This window comes from Pelodiscus sinensis, chromosome 16, assembly GCF_052426305.1.
Source record: "Pelodiscus sinensis isolate ZL-2025 chromosome 16, ASM5242630v1, whole genome shotgun sequence".
Taxonomy (NCBI): domain Eukaryota; kingdom Metazoa; phylum Chordata; order Testudines; family Trionychidae; genus Pelodiscus; species Pelodiscus sinensis.
In genome coordinates this window covers 9,516,660-9,539,188 of record NC_143067.1, presented here as the reverse complement: position 1 = coordinate 9,539,188, position 22,529 = coordinate 9,516,660, and the positions used below count along the sequence as shown (strand labels likewise).

Here is a 22,529-nt window from a genome sequence, read left to right as displayed (position 1 = left end):
TATTTAAGCACACCTCTTGCAAAAAAGTTCGATACGCCACTTCTAAAAAAAAAAAAAAAAAAAGAGTTCTGTATGATAACAAGAGATACACATTGTACTGAGTTTTATTTTTAGAAGTATTTTATTCATCTAATAAACCAGGTGTGGGGTACCTTTTTTGGGGCAGGGACCGCTGACCCACAGAAAAATTAATCAGGGCTGCATACAAGTGAGAAGCACAAAAAACAAACAAACAAACAAACAAAAAAAAACCCTTCACTGCTGTGGCCCCCAACTGAAGAGCAAGATACTCCCCACACTGCCGTTGCCCTCCAGAGTCTAGAGGGGCCCAGCCTAGAAGATCTGTGTGTAGAAGATCAGTGGGCAGCAGGGGAACTGGAGCACCAGTGCAGGCTCCCCAATGCTGGGGGGAGGGGCGCTCTGAACTTGGGGGCTGGATCCAGGCAAATTGGGGGTGGGCCTGAGGTTCCCTATTCCTGCAATAAACTAATGGCTCCAAAGAGGCATTAACCTATTATGGAAATGTAAACTGTAATAATTTTTCTGAATTTTATCTGAAAAAGTTACACACACATAAGTCAGCCATTTGAAAATGTATAAATATATAAAAAAAACCCAGAAGTGACCGCCACATTGCTAATTTGCCAATTTCATTAAAAAAAATTAGCACAAATCCAAGTATCTGAAATTCACAAAAATATTGCACACATATATAACCTTTAAGTTACCATTTTTTCCCTTATAAGACAGGTGTGAGCACATGCAATGTGCTACTATAATTCTCCAAAATTTTAGCTTCATTTCCATAACATGGAGATCAAAAATACTATCATCATTATTTCTCAGCTATCATGCCTTCACATGGCACATAAGAAAAGAAAATAAGGCTCTTGTTGATTATTGTTCCCAGATGATGATACTCTAATCCCCATTGGAAGGATCAGTGCCACTCTCCACAGAATAAATTTCTTAGAAGCAGGAATTATGCCTGCGTGTGTGTTTGTGCAGCACCAATCAAAATAAAGCCTTGATCTTGATTAGGGAGTATGGACATGATCATAAAACAGCCCTCCTCTGAATCATAGCATGCATTAATAGCCTCTGGTTTCAATCACAGGACTAATGTTCTTAGCTGATTCTGCTATTAGAATGAAGAAACCCTAACATCTATATAACCAGTGGCTGGGCAACCATGCTGCTAATTAAACCATTTTAGATCTTGGGAAATGATGCTTGCCAATTGACATTTTACAGTGCATTAAGTTTTAACCATTTAAAAAAAAAGTAAATTTTTAAATCTCTGAAGATAGTTTATGTTTAAAGTATGATGCTGATTCAACCTGAATGACAGGATCACAAAGGAACATGAAGGTTTGCAACATATTAAACAGTTTTAACATGCAAAAAACAATGTAAAAACAGAATGTGAAGGTTGTGTTTAGAAGAATCTTAAAGTGCTTCAATGCTGCAATTAAAACTTTTGTTGTGCAAAACTGCAAGCACCTTTTCAAAAATTAAGCAGCAATATGACAGAGTAAAATCTTAAATATTAAATACATATTCAATATTCTGCTTTTGAATTTCAGGACCAAACTAGCTTACCACATATTCAGTAACAGAGCCCAAAAGAAAATCTTCTGATTTGATTTTGTATTTGATCTTTTTAAGCATACATTTTGATTATATAGAAACACAGCAAATTTGTGGGATTGAAATCCTCATGCAGAATTACAGCTACAAAAATAAATATTATCTTAGATAACACAAAGGTTGGTTGCCTCTCCATTTTCTTCTAATACAAATATTAAGAGAAAAGTCTGCTTTCTTAAAACATATTAACATCATTTAGCTCAAAAGATTTTCAGCATGCATAAGTAGGCATAAGAGGAGGTTTGATTTGATACAGCTGTGTAGTAAGTTATAGTGATTTCTAAATATGCATTATGTGATGGACAATCTAAAATAATATATAAGATAATGAACCAGAATACATTTACTTCTGCCATATCCCCAGTATCAAATGAAGTCAAGGGCATTCACGGAGAAGTAATGAAATAACCAAGACCAGGTAATCAGCTATAGGAAAAAAAATAAAGTCAAAATTCTGCATTTGGATGGAAAGTGCACACAACAAGTTAAATTAAAATGTGAGCCAAACAGTGCTCAGCTCAGGAAAGAATCTGGATTCAAGTATCCAGGATCACTAAGTTTAGCATCACGCCCTCATAGAATCCATTTTATATATAAGTAACACTTAAAGACACTCAGTGTTTCTTCACTTAAAAGTACTTCTATTCAAAGTTTCACAATTCAAATGAAACATCCCAATACAAACTATATTGCTGGAAGACTGAACCTATCTGCCTACTTGGTACTAAGTTCAGTAAAGATTTGTCTGCACTTGAGCACCTGAGGAATTTTCTAGGAATTTACAATGTATGCCAAATCAGTACAGTGCACTTCTACCATTTTGAAATGGGTCACTCTTGGACAATGAACATATACATTGTATTCTGAAGTTCTAAATCCCATGCTATTCCTAAATCATAAGTTTGACAAGAGTTAAGTAAAACCAGATCCAAAATGGAAAATGATTTAAAATTAAGTCGAGGTCCATCTAAAAGCTTTTTTTTTTAAATATAAAGAAAAGATTAATAAATTGAAGGAGGAATCATATTTTTACGAATCTTGAATAAACCAGCACACACTCTTAGGATTTAAAAGACCACCACCACCACTTCCACAAAACAATCTGGTCCCTACAGTTTTTGTATTTTCACAACCAACTAGTCAACAATTTCTAGATGAGTCTGAGGGTACATCTACGCTACACTGTTATTTTGAGAAAACTAGCATTATTTCGAAATAACAATGTAAGCGACTACCCTGCCATTCTGTTATTTCAAAATAAATTTGAACTAATGGACGGCTTATTCCAAAATCCATAAACCTCATTCTACAAGGAATAATGCCTGTTCCGAAACAGCTATTTTGAAATAAGTTGCATGTAGATGCTCCACAACTGCTATTTCGAAATAGCCCCTCACCAGGGCCATTCTAAGTTATTCCTCCCCTGTGCCTCCTGGGGGCTCCAAATCAAAATAGCATATTACGGAAACCTGTCGGACTAATTTTGAGGCTTTCTTGCAGTGTAGACGTGCTATTTTGGAATAACTATCCGGAATAGCTCTTTTCCAAATAAGCATGCAGTGTAGACATACCCTGAGTTTATCTGGGCTTGCCTTCTTTGATAAGGAAGTTTAAATCCTTACCAGAAACAGGTTAAATAAATTTGAAAAGCTTGCTTTTACAATGGTTAGAAAGGTATATTTTATGTGATCTGTGCAGACAAACCTTATTTTGACACAGTGTTTTTTAAAAACCTAACAAAAAGAAAATCTTTCATATCAAAGAATTTCCTCAAAGCACATTCTACAGACTGCTCACTCAGCTTTCAAAATGGTTGGTTTCTTAGTTCAGTCATGTTTTTGAGGAAAAGCGATATGAGCACAAATAAAATGAAATCAATCTTTTAAAATCACTCCATTTCTGCAATGCCATTCAGTTACTCAGTGTTTACATAATTAAAGTGTGGCTTAAAATCTGAACCATTATCCTCTTCTACTTTCAAGTGAGCAGTTAAGTATAAGAACTGTAACTAAATTTGATCATTTCTTTTTAAATAGTGCATGTGTGTGTGTGTATTTGAAAGAGAGGCAGTGTAAACACTGGCGGTAGAGTCTGTCATACAGAAAGGCAACATTCATGTTCATAGATTCAGTTGGGTTGTTTACTCTCTCCCTCCCCCCCTCCCCACACACACTTATAAATGCTAAACATGAAGTGCAGAAAACTGGTCAACTGTACAGGCCCTCCCTGGTCTGGCACCCTTGGGACCTGAGTTGTTCTGAACCATGGAGTTTGCTGGACCAGGGGAGGACAAGACTCTGGTGGCTGCTCTGGTGGGAGCAGGGAGCCAGTGGCAGCCTCAGCCCCACCACACAGGGGCTGGGAGCCCACAGCCTGTCCCAGCAGAAGCTCTGGGGGCTGGGGGCTGCTCCAGCCTGGCTGGAGTGGTCCCCTACCCAGATCCCACTTAAACTAATGTTTCAGCGGTTAACCGTTTAGCTGGTTATCTGGGATTTTGCATCACTAATAGAAAGCTTAACACACTGCATAATCTTGAAAATGACAAGTCCAGCAGGTCATTCCCAGCTGTTAATAGATATCAAAATATCCAGCAAGAACTTTTAGAGACAGGGCCAGACCAATACTGGCAAACAATAACTTACTAATAACTCATTTATGTTATTACTAAGGTAGCTTAATTGTATTTGCTATGTAGCAGTACTGTGCCATGCCCTTTATGGCTCAGAAATAGTGGAAAAGCAATTCTTAAGCAATCTTAATGATAAGTTGCATCATTTTGCACATTCATTCTATTATTTCAAAGTTCTTTGAAAACAATAAAGCCAAGATTTTCAAAAACCTGAACCTGCATCCTTTGAAATTAAGGCTCCTTAAAAAGGTACCTCAAAAAGCACAAGTCATGTCTGAAAGTTTTGGCCTGCATAGCTAATCCTACATGCAATCAGTAAAGAAACACCATGTCTGGAAAAACCCAGTCATTTTTTAATCAACACACTGGAAGAGAGAGAGCATACCTTCAATTTTTTCCCCACTAAGTGAACAGAGTGGAAGTTAATCACAAGATAATTTAAAATCACCAGAGCTCATTCTATATGCTAGGTGTGTTTGAACATTAACACCACCAAACACAGAGATAAAGAAGCAACTGTATTGTGTAAGAACACAATAAGCATTTTTACCAAAGGTTCACTCTAATGACAAAATAAAACCTGGCAAATTTTGAACATTTCACTGGAAACAAAATAATAAATAATATATCTGTACTTTTAAGTAAAAAAAAAAAAAAATTCTAAAAAAGTACTTGTTAAAAAAAAATCAAAATGCTAGATTTACTTCCTACAGGTTATATCACTGAGATACTTCTGTCCAATTTCCTGATAAATTTACATGTACAGCAAATTAAAGTATTTAAAAACATTTATAGGGACACACTGCATTCATAGAAAAACTTCTAACTTGCAGATCATAAGCAAGAGCATACAAAATCATGGACAAATCTTTTTCCTTTCCCAAATAGTACACTGACCAATTCAGCTCTGTAATGTAATGGTTCAGTGAGAAAGTCACATGATTTATTTTCAGATTTAAAGAGAACGTAACAACTAAATATAATGCTATTATGAAAGCAGTACGTTTTGCCTTATCTTAGACATTTTTCATTACTATTTTAGTTATATAGTTTAATCATAACAAATGTACACAAAGATTCTTTAGCAAAGCATTTCTTACACTTGTGTGTTTCAAAGCAAACATGCTTTGTTTGCAAATATGCAACTGCATAATATTTGGTAATTTAAGCACTATTCTACTGTACACACATTTGCTAATAATTCAAATATTTTGCAATGCAAGAGGCAATGTTTGTATTCTTTAAATCTGAAAACTCTATTGATAACCTCTGTTAAAACAGAAAGAAATCTTCACTGCAAACAGCCTTCCTCTCCTGGGGTACCTTGTTAAAAATGTACACAGACTGCTTTTTTAAACAAAAAAAGAACATTTCTAATTTGGACATAGAGTTTAGCTCTATGGATCATATAAGAAATATTTAAGAAAATCAGTTGTCAAGTCAGTCAAAAGGACTATCAAAATTTAGAAGTGTTCATATTGTAGAATAGTTCCATAAAGAAGATTAGACAAAAAAATTATGCAACTATTCCAGGGGTCACTTAGGTTTCAAGGCTCCCCACTGTCTTTGCATTTTATCAGATTTTGCATTGAGACACAAGTAGTAACTAAGGGAGAAGCTCCACAGGAGTCCTTTTTGTTCTTGAAAGAAAACGTAGGGAAAGGGTAGTTTCTTAATGTTTTTATTCATAAAGATCAAAATAATGTATTAGCCAGAAAATAAGGAAATAATTTAACACTTCATTCATTTAAAGAGACATGACTTCATCAAACTAACCCAGTCTATCTCCCACTAAAACACAACTAAAAGACGTTCAGAGAAGCATAGTTGCATTCATATGTAAAATATGAAATGATTGCTATGCTATTTGAAGGTCACAAGTTTGTTTCTTCTACAAGAAGATATACAGAATTATTGTGAGGTGAGAAGAGAAAGGGCTTAATAGGAAAAAAAGTGCTATGTGGAAGAACAATTGCCCCTTGAATACAGTACTAACATGTCCGATATGTAAAGTAACACACACAAAAAACATATTGGAGTTAAATAGCACAAACTTCTGCAGTCATATTTAAGCAAATTATATGGATGCTATACATTCAAAAAATCCACTGCAGGCTAAGTCTATGCAAAAATGTATTGACCGTGTGTGTTACAGAAGTCTACTGAACAAGACAGAAGGTCCATCAGCTTACTCATATCTACTGTAACTGCTCACCTGAAATAGGCTGAAATAAAAAAGCCTATAGTCATGTCTAAACTGTAATTTTTTTCTTTAGACATTGCTTTCATTTTACAACATTAAGCAGGGATTCTTACTACAACTGAGTAAAACACAGGCATTAATTTAGTAGAACATGCAGAATATGGAGTTTCTCTACTTGGTTCCATTAACTTACAGGCAATTCAGGCCAATGGAAACAAGGGTTCCCCCTCCCCCCAATGTTACGTCTCCAATCCTGGCTAATCATCGGCATCCTTCAAGGGGTCCCGTCAGGGCATCAATGCTGCTGTCGGTATCTGAAGCCAATGTTTGCTCTGTTGACATGGATGAAATGTCATTGATAGATGACGACTGGGAAGGGCTGGTGTTGCTATTCACTGCTGCATCTGTGCTAAGTAAACCAAACATAATAAAATCTGAGGCAAGACATTATTGCAAATATAAACAACATAGCTTTAGGATTCTTAGTATTTCCTCTCTCAGAATACACAACATGTTACAATTATAGGGTATGTCTACACTTGCTCCCTATCTTGAGATAGGGATGCAAATGCAGTGTACTGAAAGTGCTAACGAAGCACAGGATTTAAATATGAGGAGTATGAAGAGTAACAGTTATTTTGAGAGAAGGGTTTTCTTCTTGAAATAACGCTGCTACACAGGGTGTTTTATTTTGCAATAATGCGATTTTGAAATGGCAGCCGGACACGATTATGCTAATTAAGCGTGGGATATTTAAATCCCACGCTTCATTAGCAATTTCGGTATACTACATTTGCATCCCTATCTCGAGATAGGGAGCAAGTGTAGACATACCCATATTTATTAAGAGACTATCCAAGTTAGCTCAAATTTTTAGTTACCGTATCTGTGTAAAATACATGTAACAATGTGCATTGTTCCTCCAAAAAGAATACTGTACTTTCTTTTAAAAAAACCCCAGCAGCTCATCACTTTTGAGCAAAATTAGAAGAGCAAACAAGTCTGCATTCATTTCAGATAAGCAAATTTTAGTTTTACATTTCCACGGTGTTATAAAGAGTAGGGAAACATTGTTCCATCCCCTTATGACTAGAACCCTGCACGGATGCAAAATTTGTATCTGCATCTGTATCCACAAAAATACGCTGTGAATATGTACGCTGACATCGTGGATGTGGATACCCACTGATATCTGAAAATATGAAGGGTTCTAGATACAAAATTTATTTCCACATCCACATGAACTTCAATATCCACATCTACGAATGTGGATACCTGCGGATTTACAGCAGATATTCATGAACTTGCAGGTCTCTACTTATGACATCTCATTTTGTCATTTTTATATGTTTAAATAATTTATAACATTATTCTGTGAGAAGGGAAGATGTCAATTTCACTCTTAACAGTAATGTTTTTTGCATTACCTATTCACATCAGAAAATTTAATATTTGTCAGTACAGTCAAAGCATACAACAGGTATCTCGTATCTCCCAGAACAGATAGGATTACTAATTTTTACAACCACCTAAAAGAGAACAAGACAACCTCTTTAGGTGGAAGTACTACTATCTGGTTACTAAGGCTTGGTCCTTTAAAGAGAATGCATTCTGTGATATTTAGCATTTCAGACAGAGCAAAGGGTCATGTGACCTGAAATGGGGGTGACGTGTGGCTATGCAAGGACAATATAACAAGCAGAATGTGCTCAGAGCAGAGCGCCTCATGTGGAGAAAGTATCAGGGCAGACTCCAAAGTTGGTTAGAAGACACCAAAGAAAATGTCCAACAGTAACCTGTAGGAAATATGAAGTACTGGAAAGCTCAAGCAACAGAGCCAGGCTTAGTAGTGGGAGGTCCAGGGATGTTACCATGTAGTCAAGTACACAATTAACCGATAAGCCTGGGTTTATTGGTTAATCTTATTAACCACACACAATCCCACCCCTTGCTGCCTCTGTATCAAAGGCAGTAAGGAGGGAGGGGGAGCAGGAGCCGGTGCTGTGGGGAGCCAGCTGCTGCCTGCCCTGGCACCACAAGGAAGCACTCTCTCTGCACTGGTTTGCAGGCTCCACCTGTCATTCCCACTGGCTAGGAATTTCAGCCAATGGGAACAATGGGGGTGGTACCTGCCGGTATGGTGGTACAGGGCCATCTGAGCTCTCTTCCCCAGAGCTGCACCAGGTGGACATACCCCTGCCCCCTCCCACACCCATCCCCAACTGCCTCCCGCACCCCTCTTCCTACCCAGACCACCCCCCACAACCTCAGCCTTCTCCTTCACACTTCCTTCTGGCCAGAACCCCACACCCTGCCCTCCTACCCCCAACCTGCTAGCCAGCAGCCCCCCTTCCACACTGAACTTTTCAGCCCCTCCCCAGAGCCTAGGGGTCCCCACAAAATCTACTACCTCTGTCCTAGTTTCCATTTTTTATATGACTCCTTTTTTATTTTGAGATCATGCAAGATCTCCTTGTTAAGCCAAGCTGGTCTTTTGCCATATTTTCTGTCTTTCCTACACAGCGGAATTGTTTGCTTTTGGGCCTTTAACAATGTCCCATTGAAATACTTCCAACTCTCCTCAGTTGTTTTTCCCTTCAGTCTTGCTTCCCATGGGACCTTACCTACAAGTTCTCTAAGCTTATCAAAATCTGCCTTCCTGAAATCCATTACCTCAATTGTGCTGGTCTCCCTTCTACCTTTCCTGTGTATAGCCTGCAGAATTGTTTTACACACCATACCTCACTTATCTCAGTTTTCAGCTCATAGCATATTTATCACTTGGTTTGGCAGTTTCTTTTAGAATGAAATAAAAACTGTTCATACCTTCCCCAAGAAGATAAAAGGGGCATTTCCCTGAACAGATTTACTGTAAAATGTAGGGATGTAGAAGAGCTTATCGGGTAGTCAAGTCAACTACTCCCATCCCCCCTCCCTTTTGCTGCCTCCGATATAGAGGCAACAAGGGGAGGAGCAGGGGCTGGGGGGAGCTGGCTTAAAAGGCTGTTCCTGCTAGCATCATCTGTGCAGTGTGTGGGGGGGGAAGCAGGGGTGCAGTGCGGGACCTGGTGTTCACGCCAAGTCCCATGCTGCGGCTCTACCTTTTAAATGTAGTAAGAGCTGCCCTCTTTTTACTACATTTAAAAGGCAAAAGCACACCAGTCCAGACCCAGCGCAAGCCGGGACTTCTTCAATCTTGGCTCGTGCCAGGTCCCATACCTATCCCCGCTGTGGCTCTGCAGTTAACTGTAGCAGAAGTCTGGCTGCCTGCATGTCCAGCTCCTACTACATTTAAACAGCAGAGCCGCAGCAGCCCCTTATCAACTAATTGTGTACTCAATACAAACTGATTCGAGTACATGTTTAGTCATTTACAGGCAGTCCCCGGGTTACGTACAAGATAGGGACTGTAGGTTTGTTCTTAAGTTGAATCTGTATGTAAGTCGGAACTGGCATCAGCCGCTGCTGAAACTGATCAGTTTCAACAGCCGCTGAATCTGGACACCAGTTCCACTTACATACAGATTCAAGATAAGAACACCAGGCGTCCCCAAGTCAGCTGCTGCTGAAACTGATCAGCAGCTGATTCCAGGAAGCCCAGGGCAGAGCAACTCTGCCTCGGGCTTCCTGTAGTCAGCCGCTGGTCAGTTTCAGCAGCGGCTGACTTTGGGACGCCTGGGGCAGAGCAGCTCGGGTGCTGCTGGCTTGGTCCAGTAGCGCGGCTGCTCCTTGGAGCTACTGGACCAACCCAGCAGCACCCCAGCTGCTCTGCCCCAGGCATCCTGATTCAGCCACTGCTGAAACTGATCAGCAGCTGAATCAGGACGCCTGGGGCAGAGCAGCTCGGGTGCTGCCGGGTTGGTCCAGTAGCGCCAAGAAGCGGTGCTGCGGGACCAACCGGCAGTGCCCCACCTGCTCTACCACAGGCCCCCGGCTTTGCTCCACGTCTCCCTGGTCTGCTGGGGGGGCACTAGCTGCGTCCCCCCCCCAGCAGACCAGGGAGACGTGGAGCAAAGCTGCGGAGGACCCGGGCCGAACCGTGGCGCTTCCAGATCAGCGCTGCGGTCCGGCCCGGGTCCTCCGCGGCTTTGCTCAGTGTCTCCCTGGTCTGCAGACCAGGGAGACGCTGAACAAAGCGGCGGAGCACCCAGCAGGACCCGCGCCGCTTCCAGCTGATCTGGAAGCGGGCGCGGGTCCGGCCCCGGGTGCTCCGCTGCTTTGCTCTGCCAGCAGACCAGGGAGACGGGGAGCAGCTTTTCTCGCCCCGGAGAAGGTGGGCGGCGGGACCAGGCATCCCACTGCTCTAGTTCTCCGGGGCGAGAAATCCCCGTTCGTAACTACGGATCCGACATAAGTCGGATCCGCGTAACTCGGGGACTACCTGTACTCGCTATTTAACATCCTTAGTAAAATGTAAGGTCTTCGCTGGAATTAACTGTGACTAAATGTCTTCCTGTGGCAGAATGTGACCATTTCAGCCTTTTGAACAGACCATAATACAAGCTTCTGAATTTACAAGTGAATTTAAATCTATGTAAGGTATCCAGCTAAGAAAAAGGATATAAAGCAAACTTTCTAAAGCAGAACAGAAGAGCAAATGAAGCTGTTTCCCAGGAAAAATACAGACACAACACAATGGGTTTATGAAAAATACAGCCAAATTTGAAGTCTACCTGCTTTTCACTTATGCTGTTTCTAATATTATTTATTAAGACAAAGGGCAAGGATAATAAATTATTAGCTTATTATTTATAAATATGGGAAACTAAGTAAAAAGGATTTACCTGCACTTGCTTTGTCTTAGGATTCAGAATCTGTCAAATCACTACCCTAATTAAACAAATTAGTTCCTAAGAACAATAAAAGGATAACGGTGAATACAGCAGATATAGACAAGAAATAGGGCAAAAGTTCTTCTTCAGTTTTTTATAATTTGCTAACAAAATCATTACTACCCACCTTACTTACAAGGACAACACAAGAATCCTGCCAAACTCTGAATAGAGAGATTGAAACACTGCTGCAAATTTCTTCAGTGCACTGGACATTTTTCCATTACAAAACCATTGCAGATGTTAGCTATTGAATTAAAACCATTAAGTAGTACAGGTGTGCTGTTTTCTAAAATACCACTATGTATTTATGAGAGGTCACAAGCACCCTTGATTTCAAATGTAAAATGATTTTAATACAATCAATGCAAGGTCATATACAACCCAAGAACGACAGGTTATACCTACAAGACAGGAGACGGTCTTAGAAAGACATGGTTCATAAACAATTAAATCCAAAGCAATCTTTTTTTTTTTTTTTTAAACTTCTCCTAGTCATAGAGTGAGATGCGTGTGCATACCCCACACTGAGCAGGAAGAGGGTTAATATTCTGTGAGTAGAGCAAACTAGGCATGTTCCAAGTGCTGGGCTAGAATAAAAGGGAGCAACTCAGCTCGGTCTGGACTAGAGAGAAAGGACCTGCAGCAGGATCTCCAGAGGTGGACCAGCCACATATCCAGATAGTGGGAGCTGGAGACTCACGAGACTGGAATGAGCCTCCAGAGCCTATAGAGCCAAGTGGAGGGACTTGTGCCGTGCAGCTGGAGGATTCTGAAGCCTCTTGGGTCGCCCTACCACCAGAGATGGTAGGCACTAATCCAGGGAAGGCGAGCGAGTAGTATCCCCCACCCGAGTGAGAGACTGGTGTTTTGGTGGGCTTCCCCGCTGATCTAGTGGCGGTGCATCCCCTTCATCTCCTGGGCACTGGACATTAGGCCGTGCTGCCCTATATCCAAGGGGCAGTTCTATAGATTCTGGCCAGTAGACTGCACTTTCCTGTGGTGACCAACTGACGTGGGTTACTGACAGATATAAAGTAGTAATATGGGTGTCCACAGACCCCTGTGACTCCCCCCTCTCAGGACAGGGTATGCCTATACCACTATAGGCAGGAAGAACAGCATGTTTCCACAGCTCACTACATAGTCAGTTTGCCTTGCTATGAATCTGGAAGATTTATCAGGACCAAAAGCATTAGACACCGAAAGTTTCTGGCATAACTGGATTATTGATTCTAATTCATGTAAAATGAGAACCTCACCAAACATGTATCAGAGTTGCAGAAAAGATTAAACTATTAAACCAATGACTAACCTGAGGGCTGATCTTTTACCACACCATTCTTGCTTCTTTCTTCCCAATCCATTACTTCTTTGTATATTAATTCTTAAAAAGGTAGGTAGGGAAAAAATAATATTACCAATAAATCCCCTGTGCTTTCAGCCATTTCCTTGTACACTTTTAAAGGGTGCATTTGTACACTGTTTAAAAGGTACACATTCCCATGGAGCAAACAACTGTTACGATGAACAGACTTTGCAAATGTACTTTAAGATTTTAAAAGATTCTCAATCTTTACCAAAAAATAACAGATACACTCAATCACAATGTGATTGAGACTACTTGAGTAAGGGCTACCTCACTTTTTCACCACAAGGTGATATACACAACACCATAAAGAAGGCATATGGTAATTGTTATCAGAACACAAAACAGCTTTCATCTTTTTGGGCAAATTACCAATATAAAAGCTACTCAGCAAGGAAAATTGGCATCTTATTATAAATAACCAACTCTGCTAGCAGAACTCCGGTACTAGAACAGATCTGAGATTAGGTACTGTGATTTGGAAGGCAGAAGGTGTATCTGTTTTGAAGATCTCTTGATTAAGAAAAATATAGTAGGCATCCATTATAAATGAAAATTTACATTAGAAGGCTGGTTTCACAAAACAAAAAACTACAGCACTCACCTACCCATAAGGAGAGCTAACAAAATACCAAAAAATACAAATAAAACGTCCATTTAGAAATATGCTACTTTCTTCTCTTTCCAACTGTACTCTATACCAATCTATAAATAATTCCATAACATGACATTTATTGTTTGTTGGGTATTTAATCTTTCATATTGTTGCATGCTGTAATGTATTATCTGATTGGTTCTGATAAATCAGGCAGTGTTGCACTTATACTACATTAGTACTATGGTTGATAAATTACTACCATTACTGTAATGTGTTATATTTTGCTGTTACCTTTCCATTCTTCAATGGCGTGTTCTCTTTCTTCCAGTTGTGCATCATAGATTTGAGGAGGAGGCTACAAAGAAAATAAAATCTGAAATATAACTGCAGCACTCCATTAATATAATTAACCATGGTGTCCAAAAGAGGGGAAAAAAACCCCACACTAAACGAAATTATTATTTTTAGTTGCTAATTGTTATTTTTAGTTGCTAATCTTTGGCTGGGTCCCTTTCCAATATCTCCATCCTATCTTTGTATGCATTAGAATTGCATGCTTCCAATTTCAAAACTAAAAGCAAGCAAAGAAATGTACCAAAATTGTTAGATTGGTCAACTGAAAACCGCATATTAAAGCATGAGGCCTGAAATTCTCAACAAAATTAAATGGTTTTATTATAAAGCGGGTAGGATAAAAAACCTGCTTAAGTTACTGTTAAACTGGCAACTATCAGCTATAAGAGATATTTTTCAAACCAACAATAATGCCACCACTTTGGCTGTTTTGGAAGTGGTACTTCAATTACTTCAAGCTATGATCCTCTCAGGACTACATATGAAATCTTTTCTAGCCTGAAAAGGGAGAATTCACCATCTACTCTGACCCGACACAAGTTATTATTTCAAACATAAAGATTAGAGTGATCACTTGAGAAGTATTTTTATGTACACTTACTGCTTCCGCTTCAGCTGGATCATACCAGACCGTGATATATGGATGACGTAAGGCTTCATCTACAGAAATTCGTTTGTCTGGGTCTACTACCAGCATTTTTGATAATAAGTCTCTAGCTTGACTTGCTAATAGAGGGGGGGAAAGTACAGACAGAATTTTAGATTCTAAAAATGCTAGAGTGAAACAAAAAACACATGGCAGAATATATCCTAGCAAAAATTGATATACTGAAACAAAAATTCCTATGAAGGTTAATAATTCAAGTAGTTTTATTAGTTACCTGAAGACTCTTGGCCTTCAACTGTGTCTCAAAATTTACCAAGATTAAGCAGGTCTCTTGTAACTTGTGTGAGAGTTTCACTGAACATTATACACCACATGAAATTAGTCTCTAGTACAACTAAACCCATCTTGCTGTATGCATAAAAGTGTTAACTCTATTGAGAGAAACTAGTATCCGCAAAAGCCAAGTGAGACTTTTTTCTTTTTATTATATTGTTACATATATTTAAAATGAAGGTTACAATGTTTGAAATTAAACATTAATGCTATCAAAGTCATGGTCCCACTCTTGTGAATACGTACAACTAATTTTGCTAGTGCACTCAGTCCCATTGAGGTACTAGACCATGATCTGGATGGCACTAATCTTTCGAATATAACAGTGCACTATTTTAAAAATAGGTATTAATATAGCAAAAAGAAAGCTTTAGCTCTTCTGACTTGACATCACTAATTCCTTTTGATAGAGAGTTATTGCTTATGTTACATTAGATACCTGTATCCTTATGGTCTACTACTACTCACACAAGTGAAATTAATAATACCGTATTTTCCAGCGTATAAGACGACTTTTGATGCTAAAAGGGGGTCGTCTTATACACCGGGGGTCGTCTTATACGCCCTGGCAAAGCCTCAGAGGCGCGGGACCCCGCCGCTGCTGCGGCTTTGCTCCCGATGCCTCTGGTCTTCTGGGGACCGTCTCCAGCAGACCAGGGACACCGGGAGCAAAGCCGGGGAGGCGGAGGGGCACTGGGGTATAAGACGAAAACCTATCTTTTAACTAAAAAATTAGGGGGTCATCTTATACGCCCAGTAGCCTTATACGCCAGAAAATACAGTAGGTATTTGATATTATTATGCAATGTGGTATCATAGTTATAACAAAATTAAGCTGCCTGCTATTGAGGCTTTTAAATAGAATTACCATTGCACGTGGCCAAGAGGTAGATGCATCAGGCAAGCTTAATATACCAGTAATTTAGAACAAAATCTATTTAATCAATACACAGTTAAAATGAACAGGACAACTACACGTGCATATTGATATCAACTAAAGAGATCAGTTTTCATTATCAAATGCCTTTCACAAAAGTTTACTTAGCAAACATTCAAGCTTGTTCTGCAGAGCCTACATCCCGGTTCCCTGGGATCAGGGCCAGCATGTGCTGAGAGCTGGCTTCCGACTGCCCACTCCACTTCCAGGGAGATGGTTGCACTGTGGGCTCTACAGTATAAGCTTTATGCTGCAGAGCCACCAATGCAGAGTGACAGCCAGCTTCCCAGAAGCAGGGCTGGCAGCCAGAGTCAGTGCACACCAGGAGACAGCTTATTAGTGTACCAGCTCCCTGCTGCTGGCCTAACTCCCAGCATGCCGGCTGCCGCCCCACACTGCAGGCTTTGATACAGAGCCAGCATGGGTGGCACCCGGCTACCCAGAAGCTGGGCCAAGAATCAGCATGCAACGATTATGGAAACCAATAAGCTCATGCTTATCTCTTAACCATTTAAACAGTTACACTCTTACATCTCTAGCATCATGTTTGCATTTTCTGCCCATACTATATATACTTTAAGTGAACCAATTTAGAAAGATTCCCCCTGCCCTCCAAATACCTTACTTTTTAATTTGTCACGGTCAGATTCCGATGGAAATATCCAATCTGGGAAGAGCTCTTCAAATTTGATACCTGGATATTTCGGTCTGTTTTCTACATAATTCCTCACAGTAGGCTGTAGTTTCTTCATAAAATCTGCTGATGGTGTTCCTAACTGTTCAATAACTTTATTCCATTGATCAATATCTGGATGCTATCTTCAGGAAAAGTAGCTGAAAATTTTCAAAATCTGCACTGTATAAGGTATTGCTCATAGAAAATGTGCTTACCAAGTAACTGGTTAACCAGCAGCCTAGCCTGGTGCAGCCTTTGGCCCAGCCCAGCCACCCACCCACCCACGGCGTGGGAACCCAGTTAACTGGTTAAACTTAATGTTTAAGCCAGTTAACTTTTTAAACATTATTTTACATCTCTAGTCGGCAAGAGAAGCTCTCCTGCAGACAGAGTGCTGTTCACACCGGTGCTTAAGTCAGCGTAAGTTGTGTCACCATGAAGGTAGTTAATTCACATCTCTCAGCAACATATCTGACGTCAACTTAAGCAGTAGTGCAACCATAGCTTATTAAGAGTTCCAATGTAATATCAGGGGAGATAAATATGCTTTGGAAGATGGATCTTCCTAACATCTAAAAGATATTTGTACACCTTCTCTGCCAAAGCTGTCTTATTTATCTGGCTTTTACCAGATAACACTTTGGTTAGGAACGTGAATCTCAATATGTTGCTGTATAAACAGAATGCTTCAGGAGTAATTAGGAGAACAACATATAATTACTATATTTTGTTGGAATAAAGCTAGAAATGTCATGGATTTTTTTTACTTATTTGTATTTAAAAAAATGCAGATGAAGGCAGAACTAAAGCCTCTGGTCTTCTCTACATAGTCTGGGGTTCAGATAACATTCAGCAATGTGGCTCTATCAGACATCTTATTGCATGCTATGTAATAAAATTCATAGGAATGTCTGAAGACTACAAATAAATTTTTGTATTATTTCTATAATCACTGACTGTGATATAGCAAATTAACTAATACAAGATAGTTTCTCTCAAGGTTCTAACATCAGGATACCTTTTTACTGAACAAATCCCTAATCATCTTCTGAAATCAGAATTTGTGATTCTAATGCAATACTACATTTTGCTGAGCACCAACTCTGTCAACATTCACAAGTTAGACATTTAGTTATGTCACATGTAACATTTTCTATATACATATTTATGTAGCTAACGATTATAACTTAAACAAAACAGCATGCCTTTACACAAAAAAGATCTGTTTAGAAGTTGTTGTTAGAAGTACTTAAATTTCAGCATGTCTGCCAGAAATATTTTAATATCAATGATGCACACTGATGCATATTACAAATATACACCTCTAATGCAGAGATTATAATACATTGCTTATTCCATGCATTCAAATGGAAAACGGACATAAAAAAGCATGGTAAATAAAAAAGGCACAAAAGTTCACTCATGCTAAAACAATGTGCACACAAAGAAAGTTGAACATACACATACACACACAATATTGTTCCCACTCTGGTAGAGGCTCTACCAAACTACATTCAAAGGATCATTTCTCTTTAAAATTATCACCGGTTAGGGTTAATAAAACTTCACACTCAGTCTCTACTCTCATAATGCCTACTTCTCTTTCTTTCATCAATTATAGACCCAGGAAAAATTGACTAACAGTAACTAATAAAGAACTGAACAGGACCAATGAGTGTTTGAACTGGATTTCTCAAAAGAACCACACCAAAGTTGAAAGTAGAAACAAACACTGTTAACTCGAGAACTGAGGACATTACAAACTTGAGTTTAATAAGCATGCATAGTAGCATTTGAAACACTGACTAGATGGAAACTTGACTTGTAATGTAAGGTGTGCACAGGATGCTCTGTAAAAGCCTGCAAAATTTCATCCACAGAAGCAGATGGCAGCCTTTGGGGCAGAGGCTGTATTTATCTTACTGATAATAAGACTTCATTCCTAGAAGTCCTTCAACAGATTCTAATCCAGCAGTAGGCAATAAAATGGCAGCAGTTCACTAGGGTTTGCCCCTGGTGGGCTGCTGCTGCTATATTTACCTGCGCTGCCACAGGTACAGGTTGCTATTTCTGGCCAATGGGAGCTACAGGAACCATGATTTTCTGAGGCTCACACCTGGACCAAATGTAGGGGATTTTTCTCAGTCAAAAATATATCCCTAGAATTAGAGTAACCCCCTCCGCTAGAGTTCAAGTGACTGTAGCAAGTAGTAGAGGTGCTATGGCAGTGGTTTCCAACCTTTTTTATACCGCAGACAGGCCAACTCATTAAAAATCTTTTGACAGACTGATGCGCATATTCATTATGGAAAATAACGAATTTTCACATTTGCATATTCATTGTGGCAATTAATTTTAAGATGTCATGTTATTTTGCCAACCATCAGCCATGTGGTTCCTCCAGTCTTGGCCAGCCGGAGCAGCTGCCACCACTCTCACCCCGTGGTCCCTCCCAGCCCCAGCCAGCTGGAGCAGCCACCCAGCTGCCAGCCTGCCAGCCACACAGTTCTTTCATCCCTGGCCAACCGGAGCTGCCGCCTGCCTGCCCTCCCCACCAGCCACGTGGTTCCTCCAGCCACCCACCTGTCAGCCATTCAGTTCCTCCAATCCTGGCCAGCCAGAGTAGCCACCTTCAATCCCATCTGCCAGTCACATGGTTCCTCTGGCCCCAGCCAGCTGAAGCAGCTGCCAGCCCTCCCACCCGCCCGCCAGTCAGCTAGCCACACAGTTCCTCCAGCCCCAGCATCTGGGTGCTCCGAGCCCTACCGGAAGGGGATGTGGAAGAGCAGCTTGTTGCTACGGCTGCCCGAGCTCACCGGAATCGCTGATGGGGCTGGTGCTCTTGCCCCTCCCCCAGCCCTCCCCCTTGCCTCATACCTCCCCACATAAGCTGCAGCTTCGGACCATAGAGGTGCCTCAGCTTAGGGGCAAGGAAAGACTAGCAGGCTGTGTCTACACTGGCATGAATTTCCGGAAATGCTTAAAACGGAATACTATTCTGTTTTCAGTTTTTCCGGAAAAGGAGCGTCTACATTGGCAGGCTGCTTTTCCAGAAAAGCCCTTTTTCCGGAAAAGCGTCCGTGGCCAATGTAGATGCGCTTTTCCGGAAAAGAGCCCCGATCGCCATTTTCGCGATCGGGGCTTTTTTCCGGAAAAGACTACTGGGCTGTCTACACTGGCCCTTTTCCGGAACAGTGTTCCGGAATAAGGACTTATGCCCGAGCGGGAGCAGAATAGTTTTTCCGGAATAGCGGCTGATTTTGTACAGTAGAGCATCATTGCTTTTCCGGAAATTCAAGGGCCAGTGTAGACAGCTCGCAGCTTATTCCGGAAAAGCGGCTGATTTTCCGGAATAAGTGCCCCAGCGTAGGCACAGCCGCAGACTTCCTATTCTGCACATGTGGCTGAATAGCACTGCTGCTCCAGATCTCCTGGAGCAGCCTGTGCTGCAGTCGGGTGGTGCCCTTCCCCTGGGCTGCAAGGCATGAGACATATACACACACCTCCCTCACTCCAGCAATTCTCTGCGTCCCATGCTGCTCATGCCTGCATGCACCTAGAGGCCCAGCACAGACCTCGAGGGCACCCGCCTGCTGTGCCACTCACAGCACACTTCTCCAGCGGGTAGGACCAAGACAGCGTGGCGTGGCGTGGCTTGGCCTGACAGAGTGCCGTGGCCTGGCAAGCAGTAGTTTGCAGCCCGCTGCTGGTCCACAGACGCCATGGTGCTTGGGAACTGCTGTACTAGGGATTCTCAATTAAACAAGTGTAAGAATCCTACTGAAGAAAAATACACTGTTTTTGCTCTTATCTCATTATCTGAAACCACTGAATTATTTTAGCTGTATCTTAAAAATACACCTGAGTAGGAATGTTAGATATAGGTTAATTGAATAATTGTGCCACCACATCAAATTTTAGCTGTTACGCTATTATTCAATAGTTCCCAAGGGTGAGGCTGACAGCTAGTGCACTCCCAAGCCCACTCCCGGGGAACCCTCTGCCACCCTGCACTGCTATCTTTGATACAGAAGCAGCAACAGAGGGGAGAGTACACGTAGTCAACAGGATTCACCAATAAGCCCAGGCTTATTGGTTGTGTATTGACTACACGTTGACATCCCTACAGCTGAGGCAGACACTTGAATGAAAAATTTCAGCCCAAATGGTTAAAGTTTGACAAAGTTACAAGCAGCTAGAAATGGAGCCTCAGAATGGAAAACATTAGGCAATATTAACATTGCCAGCAACATCTATATGGTTTGGCTAGGAAGTTATCAAGCACTGGCACTTCAGTTGCCCCTCTGCCCACTGTCATGCTGCTCCTGCCCTTTACCTTGGAGCTGCCCCCCTGGGAGACTCCTGCTTGCTGTGCAAGGTGTGGGGAGAGAAAAGGGGGAGGGCGTGCTGATGTCAGGGTGTCCCTCCTCCCCCCACTCCTGTACCCCCATCTCCACACAGTGAGAAGGGGATGGAGGGAGCTTAGCAGTGCAAATCTGTCACACACACTGTGTGGGTCACTGACATTCTCACAAACACCAACTATCCTTCATTCTCATCTCCGGACACAACACATATGTGGGGGGCTGTTATTACTTCTCGTACTACTTGCAAAGTGTGTTTTTTGGTTTGTGATTGGTCTGTGCATTTCGTAATTTTCATTTCTCTCTTACACTTAAATTTAATTCTTTGAGTAGTGAGTTCTAAAATGCTTAACCTGTTGTGGCTGGAGTAATTATCCCTGTGGTAACTGCTGCTCCTGGAATTGGCTAGCATATCCCTGCATCCTCTAAAGGTACATCTAGACTACATGCCTCTGTCGCCAGAGGTATGTAGATTAGGCTACCCGACATAGTAAAATGAAGCGGCGATTTAAATAATCGCCGCTTCATTTAAATTTACATGGCTGCCGCGCTGAGCCGACAAACAGCTGATCAGCTGTTTGTCGGCTCAGCGCGATAGTCTGGACGCGCGGGTGTCGACATCAAAGGTATTTGTCGACCACCCAGGTAAGCCTCCTGGGATGCTTCATTTTACTATGTCGGGTAGCCTAATCTACATGCCTCTGGCGACAGAGGCATGTAGTCTAGACGTACCCTAAGAAAGGAAGAGTAGAGGGTCTCCACATGCTGTCTTTGCCTGCAGACACCACAGCTGCAACTCCCATTTATCGGTAATGGGGAACCAGGGCCAGTAGAAGCTGTGGGTTCAGTGCCTGTAAATGAGGGGCAGCACATGGTGCCATGGAGCCATTGCTGTACATGCCAGTTCCTTTCAGGAGTGGTGCAGGGCCAGGCAGGCGTAAGCCTGCCTTAACCCCACTGCTCCAACACCCAGAAGCTGTCTCAATTCAATGGTGCCCAGCCAGAGCCTGCTTCCTGAACCCCTCCCAGTCCTGAACCTCGTCCTACACCCAACCTCCTACCTCAGATATGAGTCCCCCTGCACGCAAACTCCTTCTCAAAGTGTGCACCCTGAAACCCCTCCTGGATCTCAATCCCCCACCCTGGGCTAAGCCCAGATCCTCTCCCACACTCGAAACCCCTTGGCCCAAGACCAGAGTCTGCACCCCAAACCCCTACCATAGTCTGGGGGAAGAAGGTGGATGGAGTGGAGCAGAGTGAGGCCTCAGAGAAAGGGTGGAGAAGCGGCAGGGCTTCAAAGAAAGGGTGGGAAGGAAGCAGGGCAAAGATATTTAGGTTTGAGATAGATCTTATATTGCACTTAAATTGAAAAAGTGATCTTGTGGCTAAAAAGGGTTGAAGACCACTGATATAGATAGTATGTGTTACATTAAATATAGATTGGTGGAGCTTTATTTACCCTTCCAGAAAGGAAAATTATATACATATTTTACAGGTATGAAAAAAAATTCCCTTGATTTATTTATGAATAAATCAAGACAGCAATCAGGATAATCAATGTTAACATGCAAGTGAGAAGATATACAACATACATGAAGAATTGTGTTAGGTTGGTCTAAAGGCTTTGAAGGATAAAACAAATATGCAAGTGAAGAAGAGGTGAAAAAAATGTATCAATTATTTTGTGCTGTTAAATTAATGCATGTTAATCAGCTTCTGAAGATTAGTGTCATGAATTTAGCATTCAGATTTAAATTCCTACATAGTTATGTATTTGTTTTTAAAAGAGGTTTTACCTTCACAGAATCTACTTTATAGGGGTTAAAAAAAAATTATGTATTAATGCAGCATTAGATGTTCCATTAAGCCCCTCATTTTTTGAATAATTACATTTTCTTCCTATTTGAGTCTGCAAATTTTACATTATAAACTGGAAACAAGTAAATAAGTTATATTTTTGTACTTTGCCTATAGAAA

At 41.1% G+C, this 22,529-nt stretch overlaps 1 protein-coding gene across 7 annotated transcripts in view; it reads right to left on the bottom strand.

Moving 5' to 3' along the window:
- Positions 1-1,635: 1,635 nt before the first annotated feature.
- Positions 1,636-22,529, bottom strand: part of MAPK9 (mitogen-activated protein kinase 9) — a 54,920-nt gene continuing 34,026 nt past the window's right edge. For 5 of the 7 annotated variants that reach the window (XM_075900496.2, XM_075900491.2, XM_075900492.2 and 2 more), the window contains 5 exons: positions 16,138-16,320; positions 14,237-14,361; positions 13,573-13,636; positions 12,630-12,701; positions 1,636-6,886 (listed from right to left, as the gene is read on the bottom strand). In XM_075900496.2, coding sequence (XP_075756611.1) covers positions 6,744-6,886; positions 12,630-12,701; positions 13,573-13,636; positions 14,237-14,361; positions 16,138-16,320 — 587 coding nt within the window. In that variant the 3' untranslated portion in view covers positions 1,636-6,743. Of the gene's footprint in view, positions 6,892-11,266; positions 11,333-12,629; positions 12,702-13,572; positions 13,637-14,236; positions 14,362-16,137; positions 16,321-22,529 lie in introns of all 7 variants that reach the window. The other 2 variants (XM_075900493.2, XM_075900494.2) reach the window with 2 other exon arrangements.